At 38.6% G+C, this 20,441-nt stretch overlaps 2 protein-coding genes across 6 annotated transcripts in view; both read right to left on the bottom strand.

The window, feature by feature from the left end:
• Positions 1-1,934: 1,934 nt before the first annotated feature.
• LOC141768491 (AP-1 complex subunit sigma-2) lies at positions 1,935-20,401 on the bottom strand. 5 transcript variants are annotated; one of them, XM_074636818.1, is made up of 7 exons: positions 20,242-20,401; positions 17,580-17,758; positions 15,296-15,404; positions 14,280-14,417; positions 13,310-13,340; positions 8,396-8,458; positions 4,524-6,489 (listed from the first exon to the last, which is right to left on the bottom strand). In XM_074636818.1, exons 2-6 carry the CDS (start codon positions 17,756-17,758, stop codon positions 8,406-8,408), a joined length of 510 nt encoding a protein of 169 aa, XP_074492919.1. In that variant the 5' UTR covers positions 20,242-20,401; the 3' UTR covers positions 4,524-6,489; positions 8,396-8,405. The 5 variants fall into 5 exon arrangements, with proteins under 5 accessions (XP_074492920.1, XP_074492919.1, XP_074492921.1 ...); XM_074636820.1 differs by lacking the exon at positions 8,396-8,458; XM_074636819.1 differs by lacking the exons at positions 4,524-6,489; positions 8,396-8,458; positions 13,310-13,340 and adding an exon at positions 1,935-1,997 and having other exon boundaries at positions 20,242-20,392.
• The window catches only part of rai2 (retinoic acid induced 2), a 113,589-nt gene continuing 107,694 nt past the window's right edge, over positions 14,547-20,441 (bottom strand). The window contains exon 3 of the transcript XR_012594078.1: positions 14,547-15,006. The gene's annotated coding sequence lies outside the window, so the exon portion shown is untranslated. The remainder of the gene's footprint in view (positions 15,007-20,441) is intronic.

The following is a 20,441-nucleotide window of genomic DNA, read 5'->3' on the forward strand; positions in this document are numbered from 1 at the left end:
TAACGACTTATCAGGAACATTATAAGCAAAAAAAATGAAAAATGAAAAATTACAGAGCCGGGGAAGGGGGGTACTATTCAGAGAAAAATAACGAGATTAAAATCGTACATTTACGAGAAAAAAAATCGTACATTTATGCAAATCTCAGTGGGCGAACAGTAACATATTATTTCCTCTCAAATGAACGGACATCCGTCAGCGATTAAGGCATTCAACATTAAATGGGATCCTTCCATTAGAAACCAGTAGGACTGATAACGACCTCGTTATATACAACAACGTGTCCCTTCAGACTGCAGTGGTGCGTTACAGCGTGGGTAAACCTCAAATACCAAATATGTTGTGCTTGAAACTAAGTTCATGATAATCACAATGCAGATGAAACATAACTCTTTGGTTCTGTTCATTTAATACGTTTAACTTCCCTTTATAATGTATAAATCTGACCAACCCGTTCGCACGAGAAGGCGTATAAATGCCACGATAATGCGCAAGGCGTTTAGCGTGCGATAAGTACGCCTTTCTTGATTCCAGCTTGTCATTTGTACGACACGTAACCTGATAACCGACTTTGTTATGTAAACGCATCCGCGTATAAATTGCTACGGTAAGAGTTAGTGAGAGTATAAAAAGAGAGAAAGACTGCTTGCTTCCAACAACAGAGACAGTTAACCAGGAGACTCGTGTTTGAAACCGTCGTAGATCGGTGTTTTGTTATGTAAATAACGTTAGTGACGTTTGTCACGTGCCGATGTCGGTGATGGCGTGTTTTCTGTAGTTGCTTCCGTACGTGTTTTACTTAGTTTACGTACTTATTTTAAGCCCAACCATGACGTTTTCCCTAACCCTAACTAAGTGGTTTTCTTGCCTGAACCTAAGTTAGTGGTTTTCTTGCGGACGTTTGCATGGCGTACAAATGACGCAAGAAAAGCGGCGTACAAATGACATTCGAAAGTGGGGTACAAATAACGCAGGAAAAGCAGCGTACAAATGACGCACGAAAAGCGGCGTACAAATGACGCAAGAAAAGCGGCTTCCAAAGACGCAGGAAAAACGTTGTACAAATGACGCAAGAAAAGCGGCGTACAAATGACGCACGAAAAGCGGCGTACAAATGACGCACGAAAAGCGGCGTACAAATGACGCACGAAAAGCGGCGTACAAATGACGCACGAAAAGCGGCGTACAAATGACGCAAGAAAAGCGGCTTCCAAAGACGCAGGAAAAACGTTGTACAAATGACGCAAGAAAAGCGGCGTACAAATGACGCACGAAAAGCGGCGTACAAATGACGCACGAAAAGCGGCGTACAAATGACGCACGAAAAGCGGCGTACAAATGACGCACGAAAAGCGGCGTACAAATGACGCAAGAAAAGCGGCTTCCAAAGACGCAGGAAAAACGTTGTACAAATGACGCAAGAAAAGCAGCGTACAAATGACGCACGGAAAAGCTGAAATGCGTCCTCATGACACGCGGAATGTCCGTGTAATGTCGTGGTATTTATACACCTTCCTGTGAGACCGGACTGGTCTGACACACATTTGAAATTCAGAAGTATCTCTTTAATCATTAAATAAATACTATACAAATAAAACTATACAAACATCACAGAATAGATCGATCACATCAGCTTTGGTCAAATCCAGCAGTTCACTCAGTTCAGCATCTCATTCTGTCGTTCTGGACTGAAAAGCAGCAGAATATGCTGCATTTCCTGTTTCTGTAACAGTGAACGTCATCACAGGACAAATAAATACCTCCGTAGGAAACACCAACCAGCTGCATTGTTAGTCTCAGAAGAAAGGTAGAAAACAAAGGCAGAGTTGTGTGTGTGTGTGTGTGTGTGTGTGAAGTTGCTTGAAGGTGAATTGGACTTGTTATCGGTTCAAACAGCAGCTGGCAGTTGAAGGATGTGTGTGTGATGATGATGGTGTGTTTGATCGTGTTTATGTCAGTCCGATTTCCTCCAGAACGCTGCGAGGCGTCTCTGCTTCCTGTGGAGGGAGAGAGGAACCACAGCGCCGGTGAAGAGCTCGGCGAGCGACACCGACAACATAGACGCCGTTACTCAAACACACACTGTGAGGACGTGTTTTATCTGGTCTGATGTAGCTGATGTTGTTGTAGGGGAATATTTCACAGACATGGAAACCCTTCAGGTTTTGGCTTTGTGCAAACAGTCTAATAGTCCCCCTTCTTATTCTGGATAACTGTTTAGGATTTTAATATGGAATTACTTTAAGTTGCATAAATCAATATTTTTGTACAGGCACTGAATCTAAATAAATAAAAATCATAGACTGTATATAAGAAGTGGACGTAGGCAACGTGACGTCACCCATTGGTTTGTCAACTACGGCTTTGAAGCCTCGAGTTCAACATTTTGCCGTCTCCATCTTGGTTTTTGACTTTCTCCATCTTGGTTTTTGGCCGCCTCCATCTTGGTTTTTGGCTGTCTCCATTTTGGTTTTTGGCCGTCGCCATTTTGGTTTTTGGCCGTCGCCATCTTGGTTTTTGGCTGTCGCCATCTTGGTTTTTGGCCGTCGCCATTTTGGTTTTTGGTCGTCGCCATCTTGGTTTTTGGCTGTCGCCATCTTGGTTTTTGGCCGTCGCCATTTTGCTTTTTGGTCGTCGCCATCTTGGTTTTTGGCTGTCGCCATCTTGGTTTTTGGCCGTCGCCATTTTGGTTTTTGGCCGTCGAAATCTTGGTTTTTGGCTGTCGCCATCTTGGTTTTTGGCTGTCTCCATCTTTGTTTTTGGCTGTCACCATCTTGGTTTTTGGCTGTCTCCATCTTGGTTTTTGGCTGTCATCATCTTGGTTTTTGGCGGTTGCCATCTTGGTTTTTGGCTTTTGTCTGTCGCCATCTTGGTTTTTGGCCGTCACCATTTTGGTTTTTGGCGGTCGCCATCTTGGTTTTTGGCCGTCACCATCTTGGTTTTTGGCGGTCGCCATCTTGGTTTTTGGCCGTCACCATTTTGGTTTTTGGCGGTCGCCATCTTGGTTTTTGGCCGTCACCATTTTGGTTTTTGGCGGTCGCCATCTTGGTTTTTGGCCGTCACCATCTTGGTTTTTTCCTTCTCCATCTTGGTTTTTGGCTTTTGGCTGTTGCCATCTTGGTTTTTGGCTTTTGGCTGTCGCCATCTTGGTTTTTGGCTTTTGGCCGTCACCATCTTGGTTTTTGGCCACCATCTTGTTTTTGGTCGTCACCATCTTGGTTTTTGGTCGTCACCATCTTGGTTTTTGGTCGTCACCATCTTGGTTCTTGGCTGTCAGTATCTTGTTTTTTTGCAACCAGAAGTGACACGAGAGAGTGGAGCTAAAACCGAACGCTGAATAAGACATTTTTAGGCGACCAAAATGTTACAATTAACTTTGATGGAGTGAAAACACACTGTGAAAGGGTTCAAGTTTTAAGACGAAAACACGGACAACTCCCAGACCGGACAACGCCGTGGTAGCGACCTGTCAATCACAAGGTAGCCCCGCCCTAAAGCATCCCCTGCTTTATGGTCTATCTGACTCTAAATGGGGCCATCATTTACTAAATGAACATCATGCTGTATTGAAGAAGACTTGAAACTAGCAATTGAGACCAGTGAAAGGGGTGGCTTATATTTGATATGAAAATGAATTGTTAAAGTTAAAGCTTCATTAATCAACATTGTTTTATATTAACTAAATCAAATTAATACATATACATGAAACCCCTTTCATTGGCTCTTATTGAGGAACCAACAACTCTGTAGTTCACCCTCCAAACTCTACATGAACGAGTTTTGATGCTACAATTAGCTGTTTAAGTTGCACTAATCAATATTTCTAATATTTATATGTGCAAACGTGACAAACCAAAACAAGATGCAAGATGCATTTCAGGTCATAAATGCATCTTTATCAATAGCAGGTGTAAATAATAACATTACTGATGGTTTCATCCCATTGAGTCCCAGTATGTGATGTCAGTGAGTGAGCATGCACAACACCAGAACCATGGAACTGGGTCAGCTAAATGGAATGCAGCCATCTTTAATGTTATTAGAGTCTACTGGCCTACATACTTCATCCAGTTATTGGATATATATTCAGTTTTTGGTGCATGCTGTACCTGCGTTAATGTGTCACAAATCATAAACAACAACAGACAAAGTAGATGAAAACATCCGAGCTGGTGGCAGAAAGACAGAAAGAAAGAAAGAGAAGCACTTACTTTGGCATCCTGAAAGCAGGTTGAGCACAAAGTAAAGAGAGGAGTTGCGTCAGAGCAGGAAAACTCAAATCTTACTTTAGAGGAGAGAAAAACAACCCACTCCATGTTCAGCCCAGATCTGAAACCCTAAACTATGATTTATTCACTCTTGGGGAAGATTTATCTGGAATGAGGACTCCCTCGTCGCCTGTTATGTAAGATAAACATCTCGAGGTTATCGGGTTTGTTTACGACACAGAAGAAAACAGTTGCAGTAAAAACTAAATTAAAAAACACCATTAACGGCTCTATTAAAGAAAGACACCAGCGTGCTTAACTGACAGTCATAAACAATTTATTAATATCTATTATATACACATCAAGAAAATATCCTCAATTTATATGACAGATTATACAAAACATTTAATGTGCTCAGTCAGTGCGCAGAATGTGTAAGGCTTTCTAATAACCATCATTTATAAATGGTAAACTGATAGCCAATTAAACTTAATTAATAGTTATTTTAATGTTAACAAACTAATGAAATTATAATTAATGTTTACTAATTATTAGAAATGCTATAAACATCCATAGATAGATATTTGTAATAATTGGTTTGTTAAACCGTCTACAAACATTATTTGGATGGTTATTATACAGATTATAATACCTTGTTAAATGGTTAAAAAATATTTTGTAAAGCACCAAAAACATTATTTAGATAGTTAATATTTTTTAATGTTTAATAATTAGTTTCTGGTCCATCTATCTATTTAATGTTTATAGATGTTTAAAAATAGTTCCTTAAAAGGTTTACACATCATTTGATAATCAATAACAAATAATTAATATAGTATATAAAATGTTATATGTGCAACAATAAGCTGATAAATAGTTTAATAATGTAATCATAATGCGATTGTTATCATTTCTTATCAGCTATGATACAATATATAATTTATAAACTAATTATTTCATATTACACAAACTACTGATGAAATAACAGAAATTATAACATTACTAATGTTTAGTAAACATGATTAATTATAATTTCATTGTTTTTTAACACTAAAATAACTATTAACTAAGTTTAATTATCAATTATTTTACCATTTATAAATGATGGTTATTATAAAGTGTTGTGTTTAAATGTCTATTATTATTATTATTATCTTACAGTAGTTAATCAGTGTAAAGATAAAGTATTTATTTAGCGTTAATCCCACTAATACCACTTACCTTCAGAGCGCGTTTTTTGCTATTTAATTAAATAGGAAATAATTAGGGTCTATAAATAATTTAAAAGATTTTTAAAATAACATAAATGTTAAAAAGCTATGAGGTCTTCTAGTGTGTGCTACGGTTTGTTCTGATTTAAAAACAATAACTAGAAATCACAGCAAGGACCTACAGTATACCAAACCTACAACTCAAATACATACGGTTTAAAATGAGAAAACAAAACTGATAAAGAAACGAGACCAATGACGGAACCAATAAAAATATGAACTATAACACTGATTGATGAACACCTCTTGGACACAACAAACAGGAATCTGTGTTGAAGTAACAGCAGAACTCAGATCAGATCAGATTTTGTGATCTGGTGTTTTTACATTTAAATACCTTGAAGACGTGCTGAGTACTTCGACACAGTCGGACACATCTGTGCACCACATGGCAAACGTTACCCATAAATATTTAGAGTGGCAATACCAAAGAAACACAGAAGAACAACCACCTGTTTTTTTTACAGTGGTAATAATAAAGAGAGGTGTTCAACTGGTGCAATGAAACCAATAATAAATGGATGAATGACAGGCATGTAACAATATATATCACCACTAAATAATATATTACATATAATCAATAAACATATTGATGACTAACTTCAGTATAAATGGATTTTCAATCCTCAGAAACAGGATATTAATCTCCAATAGAAATGTCTAATAAATGTTTTCATCATTTACTGTAAATTACTAAATTAATTGACACTTACAGAGTTAAATAGTGAGTCTAGAATACTGTTACACCCCTAATGAACCAATGGACCAATGGATCAATGGACCATTGGACCATTGGACCTTTAGAACAATTAACCAATGGACCATTGGACCAATGAACCCTTGGACCAATGAACCAATGACGGTACTCAGAGACAGAAAGGCGCACTGAGGAGCTCAGCATGCAGGTGGATAGCAGCAGCAGCAGCAGCAGCAGCATCAGCATCAGCATCAGCATCAGCAGCGATGGCAGCCAATCAGTACACAGGCACATTAAAGTACTCATGACGGGGCTGGAGGAGAGAAACGCACACAGCTTAGAAAACCGAGACAACACGGAGTCGTAACAGCCGCCTCATACTGACACTTCATTCACAGGACATGATGCAGGAGACGGCAGCAGGCTGGACGTATCACTTAAAATGACTTTTAAACTGTATTTCCTCATGTTTCTGTGACTAAGCGAGTAATGGGGACAGCGATTTCTGAGTGAGAACGCTGCAGACGACAGCCGCTAAACAAGCTGTAATGTAATCGGTTGGGGCAATTGTTGATAAATAATAAATATGAAGCTAGACCCAGAGGTCTGTTAGCTTAGCTTAGCATAAAGACTGGAAATAAAAATGTAAAACTATTCCTTTAAGGTGCTTTTTAATGGGACTGTTACTACTCATCCACAGTAAAACAAACTCTCAGTGGTTTTAAGTCCGTTTGAAGGTGAGCCTAATTTAGCTCACTTTTCTTTGGGAGAATGCGTCCACAAATCTGTCTTAAAAAAGCAGTGTGTAAGAACCGTGGTAACGCCGTTGGCCTCGCTCAGAGGCCATCCATACCATAATAACACTACTGTAGGAGCAACGGAAGTCAGACGGGGGCTGGCGGTACCACGGTTTAACACTCTACGGCTCACGTTACTTCAGTTTCACAAGCGTGTCGGAGAACTACGGTGGCCTTCAGGTAACGTAAAAAACGTGAAAGTCTCTCTCTAGAGCCAGAGTTTAGTTTGTCCGTTCTGGGCTGCTGTAGAAACATGTTGGAGCAACATGGTGGACTCCGTGACGAGGACCCGCTCCCTACGTAGATATAGACGGCTCATTCTAAGCTAACGAAAACACAACCATTCTTAGTTTCAGGTGACTATACACTAAAGAAAACATAGTTATGAATATTATAGGACTGCAACTTACGACTATTTTGAGAATTGATTAATCTGTTGATTAGTTTCAGTTGTGAAGAAATAAAAGATTCACTTTAGAGATTCTCTGACTGATTGAATTATGTTATAGACAGTTTCAACAGAATTGCATTGCTAGGCAATAGGGACCATGTTTATTTCCTGTCAGCTGATGTCATTGACATACAATGTTTAGGTTTACAACTGTGAAATGGTCTATTAGCTACTCCAGTGTCTCTCCGACCTTATTTCAGCTAATTAGCATTAGATGAATCTGTTGGTTTTTAAATCAGAACCTGCAATCGTGCGTTCGCCTCTGCACTTTTCTCAGCTGTATCGTTAGCCTCTGCGCCCACCACTTTTCAAATGCTAGAGACAAAGGAGTTAGCGTCATTTCAATTCATCACGTGAGCTAGAAAAGCTGCAGCATTGGCTACTGCCCCCACGGAGACGTTACCACAGCGCATGTCATAACATAGACCCAACTAATCGATGACTAAATTCATTGCCAACTATTTTTATAATTGATTTTAATCAATAAGTTGTTGCAGCCCTAGAATATTATATTATATTTCTGCCAATAGATCCCCTTGAATCCTACACACTGGTCCTTTAAGTGAGGGGGAAAAACACTATCAAATTCCCCTGAAAAGCAAAACATTTAATTTTTCAAAACATTTGAAACTAACAGATGTGGAAACATTTTCACCGCTTATTAAATAGTGTCACCGATCCAAATATGCAGATATGTAAACATATAAAACATCTGGTAGAGGATAGCGTCAATGAATGGTTACACATACATGGAAAACAAACAGACTCAGACAGACTTTGTTTTCAATACAAACATGGATTGTCGGCTGTGGAAGACTAACTAGTGACACGAGACCAGGAACTAGACCAGGAACTAGACCAGGAACTAGACCAGGACCTAGACCAGGACCACGGTCTTGAGCTACACACAGACTGTTATAAACAGTTAGAGGACTAAATCTGAGGGCTCTAGCGGTATATGGAGTATTCACCTCAGCAGGTCTAATTCTGGAAAAGACCAGAGGACTCAGAGACCATATTTGGGACCATCACACCTGTGAGGCAAAGATTTGTATATAAGGACACGAATAAACAGAACAAAGCACCACTGGTCAGCATCTATCTACACACATCTACACATCTATGTGGTCGGGGGGATCAGGAGGTTAACCGTGCACCACCACAATAACGGCGCCCTCCTTCACGGGGACGTCTCGGCTCAATTTATCTCCGAGAGGGAAATCTTCTGAGGCATCATTATTCCAAAAGAAGATCTGCTTGCTGGCACCAAAGTAATGACCAGCTCCTGAGACGTGTTTCATTAAAGGCTTATTAAAATAACTTCAACCAAATCCCCTGTGGTATGTCCCCCACATAATTGCTACTGCACTATGCACTTACTGAAGCCTTAAAGCCAGAGGCACTCAATACCAATGTGCCCCAACTCAACCACCATTATTTTTATATATATGCATTATGTTTTAAAGGGATGGCATTTATCTTTGTCTGAAATCATAAAAAAATCAGGGAATATTAGACCATGGTGCAGATTAATGTAGGAATATGTATTTGAATATATATTTTATTATTTTTTGTATTAAATGTATTTATTTCTTTATTTATTTTTATATTAATATTAGTTTGAATATAGGAGTTATTTGATTTGTTAAACAAAATGTGACAATGTTCATGTAAAAAATCTATAAAATACTAATTACCAAAAGAAGCTAGAAGTGCCATCGGAGAGCGCAGACCTCCGCCAAGGCAGGTTTCATGTACGTCGCTGCCCTGACCCTCAGTTTAAGTGTACGCTATATTAAGTATATTTTCACCTCTTTACCTCGCTGTCAGACAGCCCTTTCTGACGGGGAACTGAAGCTGTTATCTACTGTAAGCTCTCTTCAAAGCCACCAGACTCCTTTCACAAAAACAGTGATTTAACTTCTCAGAACAAAGGAGTTGCTGGTCTACCGCTACATCGATCGGTTAGTTTGTTTTCTGTAGTATGTTCTCTATAGTACAGTATGTTCTCTACAGTACAGTTTGCTCTCTATAGTACAGTTTTCTCTCTATAGTACAGTTTGCTCTCTATAGTACAGTTTGCTCTCTATAGTATGTATGTTCTCTACAGTACAGTTTTCTCTCTATAGTACAGTTTTCTCTCTATAGTACAGTTTGCTCTCTATAGTACAGTATGCTCTCTACAGTACAGTTTGCTCTCTATAGTACAGTTTGCTCTCTACAGTACAGTTTGCTCTCTATAGTACAGTTTTCTCTCTATAGTACAGTTTTCTCTCTATAGTACAGTTTGCTCTCTATAGTACAGTATGCTCTCTACAGTACAGTTTGCTCTCTATAGTACAGTTTGCTCTCTACAGTAGTTTGCTCTCTATAGTACAGTTTGCTCTCTACAGTACAGTTTGCTCTCTATAGTACAGTTTGCTCTCTATAGTACAGTATGCTCTCTACAGTACAGTTTGCTCTCTATAGTACAGTTTGCTCTCTACAGTACAGTTTGCTCTCTATAGTACAGTTTGCTCTCTATAGTACAGTTTTCTCTCTATAGTACAGTTTGCTCTCTATAGTACAGTATGCTCTCTACAGTACAGTTTGCTCTCTACAGTACAGTTTGCTCTCTATAGTACAGTTTGCTCTCTATAGTACAGTTTGCTCTCTACAGTACAGTTTGCTCTCTATAGTACGTATGTTCTCTATAGTACAGTATGTTCTCTACAGTACAGTTTGCTCTCTACAGTACAGTTTGCTCTCTACAGTACAGTACGTTCTCTACAGTACACCGGTTCTCTATAGTACAGTAAGTTCTCTATAGTACAGCTACCTGACTGTAAATCAGTGAACAGTTTGTCCTCAGGGATTACAGACTTGGCTGCATTTCACAGCTACTCTAATGGTAACGGGCCACTGTTGGATTTCATACAGTAGTGTTTCCTGACTTTATTGCTCATTTCTTAATTTACTTTAGACCACTTTGTGTTCCAAGTTAGTTAACATGAATTTAAAAGTCAGTTGAGTTTGTGAACTTCGGTGCCCTCACGCTCAAATTTTGCAAAAATCTTTCCTGATGAAGGTCAAAAAGAAAGTTGCAAACATTTTTCCTGATGAAGGTTTTAGCACTGAAACATTGTAAATAAATGTTGTTTTGAAAGTTAGACAGTGTGCAAGAGTTTGTTTGCAAGGTTTATTCTGCAGCACGTGTTACTATATACTACTGTTCTTACTATGTTATTTCAAACTGCCTTAGTACGTATCTTTATCACAAATTTGAGGATTCTTTGCCAAAACCTTTGGTTTGGTTGTATGTAAATAATTCCTCAATAGTCCAGTATTGGTCATTCTTTTTTTCAATTGGATGTTAATGGTTTATCAGCGGTGACCTCATTTTGCTTCCCAGAACTCATTAGCGGCGTTCTTTTGGCTCACTACCTAACGGACTAAATGTTGAGCAAACAAATCCAGTAGACCCTTCAGGTCTAAACGAGACTGTCTATCTAGACTATTGTGTGGTTCCAACATTAAAAACTGCCTTTACAAGATCATGTTGTTTTACATCGTCTATAGAAATTCAAATAATCCTTTAAATAGGTCTCATTAATTCTCTGAACACAAGGTAAAGATATCTGAATAATGTTTCAGCTGTTGGTTTTGATATGTGGCATTAATGTACTGGAGCTGAGACACAGCGGTGGTGTCTGCTGGTTTACTGCTGAATCCTGACGGCAGTGACACACTGTGTGTTCTGTTACTGTGATTATGAAATGCTAATCTGGGCCAGAAGTGTTTGTGTGGTCTCAGCAGTGAAGACAATGAGTCTTTTGTTTCTGGGCTGCAACCTGAGCTCTCCTCACTTCAACCGTCACATAAGTCTGAGAGGAATGTGAGCAATTTGGAGAAATCGTTTGAAATATTTTAGTGACACTGAAAGAGAGAACAACATGAATGTAAATGTAATAAGTGATGGAATTCCCTTTAGGTTATCAGGAGTCTAATGTGGAGAAAGACATAAAAGTTCCTTCTCTCAACTACTGAATGTACCTTGTATGTTTAGTATTAACATTTTTCACGTAGATATGCTGCTGAAGACAACACGTTCTCAGTCCCAACTCGTCAGGTACGCTTGGTCAGGACTAGGGCTCGTTATCGGTACTCAATACCTTTAAGGTATCGACAGAAATAACCCAAAACCAAGGAGTATCGACACTTCTCCAATCAAACGATACCTGCATTTGATTGTTTTTGTGCCCAGATTTAGAAAGAAATGACTATTTGAATGTTTTTTCTCGCAGCCAATCACTGCAAGCGTTCTTCGATTTATTGCGACGTGTGATTGGCCCACTAACGCAGCAGCTCGGCTCTGAACACGGCTCTGAGTCAGCCTGAGTCGCCACCGTGGGTCAGGGGACGACGTCATCAGGGGTAACGCCATATGAGCGCTGTGCAGTGTGGCGGCGATTAGCTAGCCAGTGGGACACACAGAAACACAGCTTCCATTCACATGATGGGTATCGAATGAAGTATTCTATTGGTATCGGTAACATTTGAAGGGTATTGGTACTGGCCCTACCCCTTTAGCTTAATTTTTCAACATGCAGGGTGATCCGATAGACTTCAACAGGTATCGTTACGTTACGTACGTGATGTAATTACGTCACATTACTACTTGGTTAGTTTTAGAAAAAGATGACAGTTTGGGTTAAAATAAGTATGTTTGTTATGTAACTTAAGTAAGTTAACTACGTTAAGTATGTGACGTAAGTTAAGTACATTACGTAACTTAAAATAAGTCAACGTTGAGTTTTGGTTTCACACAAGACAATAACCGTGGTTTCCTGGGTGAAAGTCCAATGTTTGTTGGACCCGTCCATCCACCCCGACCTCCTCCCTACACAGACTCTCTCGCTCTTTATACTACATCACGTGACTTCCTCTTTTACTCCTGTGTTGATTACTATGGCCACGAGAGGCAGCCCTGCACGTCCAAAAGCAGACGCTAGAGGGGTACATGGAGCGTCATAGCTTGACCACAGACTGTATGTAAGAAATGGATGTAGTCAATGTGACCTCACCCATTGGTTTGTGGACTACGGTTTTGAAGCGTCGAGTTTGGCATTTTGTCCGCCGCCATCTTGGTTTTTGGAACCAGAAGTAACACGAGAGGGCGGAGCTAAGTACAACCAAACATGTTATAATTAACTTTCATGAAGTGAAAACACACTGTGAAAGGGTTAAAGTTGTAAGACGAAAACACGGACAACTCCCAGACCGGACAGCGCCGTGGTAGCGACCTGTCAATCACAAGGTAGCCCCGCCCTAAAGCATCCCCTGCTTTATGGTCTATCTGACTCTAAATGGGACCATCATTTACTAAATGAACATCATGCTGTATTGAAGAAGACTTGAAACTAGAGATTGAGACCATAAACTCATGTTTACAATGTTTACTGAGGTAATAAATCAAGAGAGAAGTAGGCTCATTTTCTCAGAGACTTCTATACAACCAGAGGAGTCGCCCCCTGCTGACTGCTAGAGAGGATGCAGGTTTAAGGCACTTCAGCATTGGCTTCACTTTTTTCACACCCGGAGGTTGCCGGCTGAGTTTAAAGTGTAAGGCCACTGACCGAGCTGCTGTATTTGAGTTGGGAATGAGAACGTGTTGCTTGGTTAGTGCCTACTAGGATTACAGTTACATCAGCGATATCAGAGGGTTGAAGTCAGTATGAAGCAGAAAAACACACCAGCAACCTCCACATCTACGGTCTATTACCTGACTCTTGACATGTTGCTGGTATGTTGTTTCTGCTGGTGAATCTACAGAACATCTACGGCTACTGATCTAACACTACAGCTACAGCTACAGCAAGGGTTATTTGGGTTTTTACGAACTGTACCTGCAAACAGGCGCATCTGAAAGTCTATATTCTGCAAATCACAAGAGTAAAAGAAGAATACACAGGCAAAGAGAGAGAAATCAAGATCAAGCACACTAAATGAGAGACAATCAAGCACAGTGAAGCCAATGAAAGGAAAATCACAACAAGTAAAGCAGGTGTCCCTTTCTGAAGGGAAATCTAATTAAAGTGCAATATTTTTTAGCTGCTTTTACTTTTATGTGATACAAGCACTCCGACTTGAATACAATTTAAAGTTGTACAATTTTTACAAACTCAAATCGCATTTTTGAAACCATGTATGGATGTCCATTTTTCTGCAGTAGCTGATCAATGTATTCACATTCAGTAATTACCTCTCTATATAATAGTTTTCATTGTAAGCGCTGGATTCAAATTGACTTTAGACATAAAGATTGTGCCGCTTTTGAGGCTGCTAAACCTTCACAAATAAGACAAATAGCGTCTCGGTGCTCCTGTGCTATTTACACTTTTTAAAATAGGTAATTATGCAGATATTTGGCACAAAATCAGCCCCTTTCTATGGAAATAAGCCTCACTGAAAAAACAGTCCAATTCACAAAGATCAGCGCTGTGATGGGCAACAGTGATAGTAGCCAGGCATCGGTAGGTGACGGTTGTGTCACAAAAAAGAAATGAAAAAGGCTCCTGTACATGTCATTTTTGAAAATACATGAGAAAAAAAACAAGAAAAAATTAAATGAAAATAAGGTTATTATGTAAAACAAATAAACAAAATATTGTTTCTCTCTCCCTCCGCAAAAAAAAAAAAAAAAGGCCAAATTGCACTCAATTGCAAAACTTTATGGGCGTTTCTGCGCTGTAATATCACAATAGCGCAATATCTTTAGTGAATCGGACCTTGAGACGGGGCAGAGAGCTGTTGCAAGTGATGCACAATTCATGGTGCCATCAGTGGTCTTTTCGAGAGATTCGTTAGACGTCTTACCTCCTGGAGCAAGTCAGCCTGCTCGATGGCCTTCAACACGTTCTTTTTAGACGTCTCCTGAGCTTCTCCGCCCAGCAAGAACTCATCCAGGATGAAGTACGCCTTCTCAAAGTTGAAGATAATGTCCAGCTCACAAACCTGTAATTGACAAAAAACAAAAGAGAACATTAATTATGAATGTTTTAAGTCTAGGTTGAACAGGTGGGAAACAGGATGGCATGGATACGAGGGCTGTCAAAGTTAACGCGATAATAACGCGTTAATGCAAATTAGTTTTAACGCCACTAATTTCTTTAACGTATTAACGCAACTTGTGATTTTTAGGTTGTAGTGGTCTCAGTTTTAAAGTTAGAGTGAAGATACTGGTATCATAGTAAACTATAAAACCTGATAAATCCATCGGTACCAACCAGGTCAGACTAGCTGGTCATGAAGGAGTTAAATAACGCTCAAAACTGGGGCTAAATTTTGACGAGGAAAAACTGTCATGTCCATGTTCAAAGGGGTCCCTTGACCTCTGACCTCCAGATCAGTGAATGCAAATGGGTTCTATGGGTACCCACGAGTCTCCCCTTTACAGACATGCCCACTTTATGATAATCACATGCAGTTTGGGGCAAGTCATAGTCAAGTCAGCACACTGACACACTGACAGCTGTTGTTGTCTGTTGGGCTGCAGTTTGACATGTTATGATTGGAGCATATTGTTTTATGCTAAATGCAGTACCTGTGAGGGTTTCTGGATCAATATCTGTCATTGATTTGTGTTGTTAGTTGATTTCCGATAATAAATATATACATACATTTGTATAAATCAGCATATTTGTCCACTCCCATGTTGAGAAGAGTATTAAATACTTGACAGATCTCCCTTTAAGGTTCATTTTGAACTGATACAAAATGTGCAATTCATTTGCAATTAATCACGATCAACTATGGATTAAATATTTTGATGAATTGACCGCCCCTATGGATACACATCATATAAAAGAATAATAGAAACATCAGAAACGTACACTGCCAAAGTATTTGTCCAGCAGCTCCACGTATCTGTGGATGATCTCCAGAGTGATGAGCTCGTTGTCCTGGTCCTCGATGGCACAGCAGAAGTACAGGCTGGCATATCTGCAACACAGTCACACGCCAGATAACTTCAACTAAACCATAGACTTTAAAAAAGAATCAGAGATGCCATGATGACGGGTGACCGGCCAGTTGACAGCTGATCAGCCATGATGACGGGTGACCGGCCAGTTGACAGCTGATCAGCCATGATGACGGGTGACCGGCCTTTCAGCCTCATATATCAGATTTTTTTCGCCGGTCACATTTACACACGTGCTGCTTGATGGTTTTACGTCATGCACACAGCGGCGCAGAGAGTAACGTCAAAGACACACCAAGGTGATTTTTCATTAATTTATATTTTATTTTAGTTTGACTTTTCAATTTTGTTTTAGTTTTAGTTAGTTTTTTTATTTAGCTTAGTTTCAGTTTTTCACTGCTTATTTTTGTTTTAATTTCAGTTTTGGTTTATTATAATAACCCTGAGCCACACACACACACATCATGTCGTCGGTGTGGAAGTTCTTTGGTGTGAGTGAAGAAGAACATAAAGCTTGCAAAACATAAAGTGGAATATACTGCAATTCATTTTCAGTTGGATTTTATTTGTCCAGTAACCTGGAGCACTTTATTTTAGTGCCCAAGATATAATAAGCGTTTCAGTCCAAAATGGCGGCAGCGGCTGTTGTCAAAACACACCAGAGTTTCGTCTCTTTGCTTCTATACTCTTTGCCTCGGATAAAAGGATGAAAGCGTTTGTTTTTACACGCTACATGTGAACGCATGTAAACATGTTTTAGTAGAAACACAAAATACAGGTATGAACCTGAAAATGAGCATATGTCCCTTTTAATAGTCAATGTTTTAGTACAAACATACAACTGAATTTGTTTTCCATGAAAGAAAAGTTACCAAAAAGTTTATGTATGTTTTCAATTATAGTTCTTAGAAAGTCAGACTTTTAAAAAAATCACAAATCTTCCAAGAAAACTGCAATTGGTGCATCTCTAAAAGGAATCTTTCATCAACCTGATGAAGTAAATATAAGAATAGCTGACTTTATGCATGCTTATAAAGTGTCTCCTAGCTCACTGTAATAGTGCTGACGGAGCACTCCTGCTGTTTACTGTGTTCAGGGTATTCATTTAAAAGCCAGAAGCCGGATGCAGAAGGCTGTGTGAGTTAAGCCTCATGGTTCTTTATCCCCGATAATCCCGAAGGCACTCTTTAAGCATGTGATGATTGGCTAATAAAGGAGCTGGTCAGTTGATCCCTCACAACCAGTGGGCGAGGACGGCACAACGGACTCGGCTGAAGATTTTAGAAAAATAATAAAATACTGGAGCAAGTCTCAAACTCAACAGGACTGGAGGTGGTCGGCATTATCGATATGATTTATATTCCTGAACTGTTTCATGGTTCAATCCATCCTCGTCTGCTGTCTGCAAGTGAATGAAAGACTGTTGCACAGAGAGGTGAAACTTGGTGTTCTTTAACTGTAGCTGACTCATAGAGCAAACCAACAGGCGAGAGGAGGTCAGCGGGTCAAACCTTTCACAGTGACTGTGTTTACATGCACACTAATATTCCACTATTATTCCAAATATGACAATATTGTGAATTTGATAAGGGTCATGTGAACAGCATATTCTGTTTGGATATTCTGCACGCTGTGATGTGTGGCAAGCGCAGCTCAAACATGAGCTCAAACTGCGCTGTGTCGCGAGCATAGACTGCTCTCATCCGCCGGGAAACGACAGCTGGTGTAGCTCTATAGTCGTCCGGGTGGAAACAGTAGAGATCATACACACTGATCAGTTCCAGAAACATATTGAGATAACGAAAAGGGAAAAAAAGTGTGAAAATGTGCCATAAATGGGGAGAAATATGGGAGAACTGTGACCCCCCGGGAGAAAACCAGGAGAGGGGTAATGAAAAACGGGAGTCTCCCGGGAAAATCTGGAGGGTTGGCAAGTATGTCAGCACCTCGAGTCCTGTGCTTGTCCCCGTCGGGTCACCGGGTTCACCAGTAGCCTGCCTGTCCGTCTGTTGTCACAGCAACAGGATATAATGAGGCAAATTTCTTGTTGTAGTGTGAGTGTTGTCATGATGCCTCAATCACTCTGATAACACCACGTCCTGCTTCTCCAGCTGAACGACAGGTGTATGAACTGTCCAGAGAAGTGTGAAACATCCTGTTCAACCAGAGAGCATTTTGCTATAAACAAGTCTCACCTCTTATAAACAACTTTGAGGTCTCTCCACTCCAGAAAACTGCACATTTTGGGCTTTCGAGCCAGGACCGTCTGTACCAACTCCCTGGTGATCTTCTTTTTCTCCTTATCAGACAAAGGCACGTACCACTTCTGAAGCCGCAGCTTTCCTTGTCGACTGAACAGGAGCATGAACTGCATCTGAAATGAAGAGATGAGGAGAAAAACAACTCAGAGCAGCTGTGAAACACAATGATGAAGGAGCGGGAGGCTGAATCCACAGAAAACAGAGAGAAAGCATTCAGGACACATCTCATCACTGTTTATGTGAAACCAGATCAGAGTATCAGGCCTGTATCATGTACAAATAAAGCAAATATGTATTCATTTCTTACACTGTTTTATTAAATGTTATATTCTCTTGGCTCTTTAATGACTGTTTTTGATTGTATTTGAATGTCCTTTTTTATAATGTGTTTCTTTTGCACTTTGTCTCGATGCTTTTGATGTTTTATGTAAAGTACTTTGAGTTGCTTTGTTGATGAAATGTGCTAAATAAATAAACTTGTCATTGCATTGCATTTTTAAGTAGATAAATTTCATCACGCAAGATGATATATTGGTCTAATAATTTAGGAGATGATCACCTCATGTGAATAGAGGAGAAATGCTTTATAATACTTTTTGAGGAGTTTTTTTTTTCTCCATATCCGAAGCAAGGGTCTCTAAGGGCTATGGAAGTCCCTTTCTGCCACTAAAAAAAAAAATAAGATGAAAACTTAGTTTTGTGATGAAAGTCATTATAATCATAAACTTTCTCAAAATAATGACTTAGTATTAGAATTTTGTTATTTTTAGATACTAAGTCATTATTTTTGAGATATTATGTCATTATTTTGAGATACTGAGTCTTTATTTTGCGATATTTAGTCATTTTGCGATATGTCATTTTAACTTAACATATTATTCTGAGATACTAAGTCATTATTTTGAGATAATAGGTTATTATTTTGAGATATTAAGTCATTATTTTGCAATATTAGATCATTATTCGGGGATACTAAGTCATTATTTTAAGATACTAACTCATTATTTTGAGATATTAAGTCATTATTTTAAGGTACTACCTCATTATTTTGATATTAAGTTGTTATTTTGCAATATTAGGTCATTATTTGGGGAAACTAAGTCATCATTTTGAGATATTACGTCATTGTTTTGAGATACTAAGTCGTGTGAGACACTAAGTCATTATTGTGAGATACTAATTCATTATTTTGAGAAAATAACTTATTATTTTAAGATACTAAGTCATTATTTTAAGATACAGTCATTATTTTGCAACATTAGGTCATTATTTGGAGATACTAAGTCATTATTTTGAGAAACTAAGTCATTATTTTGAGATACTAAGTCACTATTTTGAGATATCAAGTAATTACTTTGAGATATTACGTCATTATTTTGAGATATTAAATCACAATTTTGAGATATTAAGTCACTATCTTGAGATATTAAGTCACAATTTTGAGATACTAAGTAATTATTTTGGTATATTAAGTCATTATTTTACAATATTAGGTCATTATTTGGAGATACTAAGTCATTATTTTGAGAAACTAAGTCATTATTTTGAGATACTAAGTCACTATTTTGGTATATTAAGTCATTATTTTACAATATTAGGTCATTATTTGGAGATACTAAGTCATTATTTTGAGAAACTAAGTCATTATTTTGAGATACTAAGTCACTATTTTGAGATACTAAGTCATTATTTAGAGATAATTAGTCATTATTTTGAGATATCAAGTAATTACTTTGAGATATTACGTCATTATTTTGAGATATTAAATCACAATTTTGAGATATTAAGTCACTATCTTGAGATATTAAGTCACTATTTTGAGATATTAAGTCACTATTTTGAGATATTAAGTCACTATTTTGAGATATTAAGTCACTATTTTGAGATATTAAGTCACTATCTTGAGATATTAAGTCACTATTTTGAGATATTAAGTCACTATTTTGAGATACTAAGTAATTATTTTGGTATATTAAGTCATTATTTTACAATATTAGGTCATTATTTGGAGATACTAAGTCATTATTTTAACAAACTAAGTCACTATTTTAATCACAAGGCTAAGTTTTCATCTTGGTTTTTTTTCTTTTACTGGCAGCAATGGGCTTCCATACAGGAGCGAGGGTGTAAAGAGTTGTGATGTTGGGCTGAATAAATATAAATATAAATATAAATAAAACTGACTTAACCAGACTGATTCTGACAATTTGAGCTAATTTAAGGAAATTATTACTGTGACAAGAAATTAGCAAAATGCGAAACAAATCACTGATAATAGCAGTTAGTTAGTGAAGCTGTGTGTGTGGTGCTGCAGGTGTTTAACATTCAACATGTTTTAAATTCGAGACACTGAAATAAATAACGAGACATTTTTATAAACCGTTAAAACCGTTAAAACCGTTAAAACCGTTGAGTTCAGTTAAACCATCATGTCTCGTCTTCAGCCGTTAATCAACACATCAGAACCGTTAACACCGTTATTCAGCGGCTAGTATTAGCATGTTCTGGTTCAGGTCTGTTTATAAAGGTACATGTCACCGACCCGGTTCTGTTATATTACATTATAAAAGGTGTAAACAGACAGAGTGAAACTCACCGTGAAGATCAGCAGACTGTCTGTTTCCCTCTGAAGAGATCAACTGACCGTCCACCGCCTCCTCACACACACACACAGTCACTGAGGGCTCCGAGGCTTCTGATTGGACGAGGAAGCCCTCACAACGCTGCTCATTGGCTAATATTCTGTCAATAGTCCCCGCCTATCCAAACCTTTAACTCCATACCGTGGAGGTGATT

Source organism: Sebastes fasciatus, chromosome 5 (genome assembly GCF_043250625.1).
Source record: "Sebastes fasciatus isolate fSebFas1 chromosome 5, fSebFas1.pri, whole genome shotgun sequence".
NCBI classification, from domain to species: Eukaryota; Metazoa; Chordata; class Actinopteri; order Perciformes; family Sebastidae; genus Sebastes; species Sebastes fasciatus.

Excerpts from the sequence above, each read along its gene's own strand:
- LOC141768491 (XM_074636817.1), bottom strand. The coding sequence starts at position 17,758 with ATGCAGTTCATGCTCCTGTTCAGTCGACAAGGAAAGCTGCGGCTTCAG. Across the intron at positions 15,405-17,579 it reads CTCAAAGTTGTTTATAAGAG|ATATGCCAGCCTGTACTTCT; the intron begins GTGAGACTTGTT and ends ACTGTGTTGCAG. Across the intron at positions 14,418-15,295 it reads TGGACAAATACTTTGGCAGT|GTTTGTGAGCTGGACATTAT; the intron begins GTACGTTTCTGA and ends TGTCAATTACAG.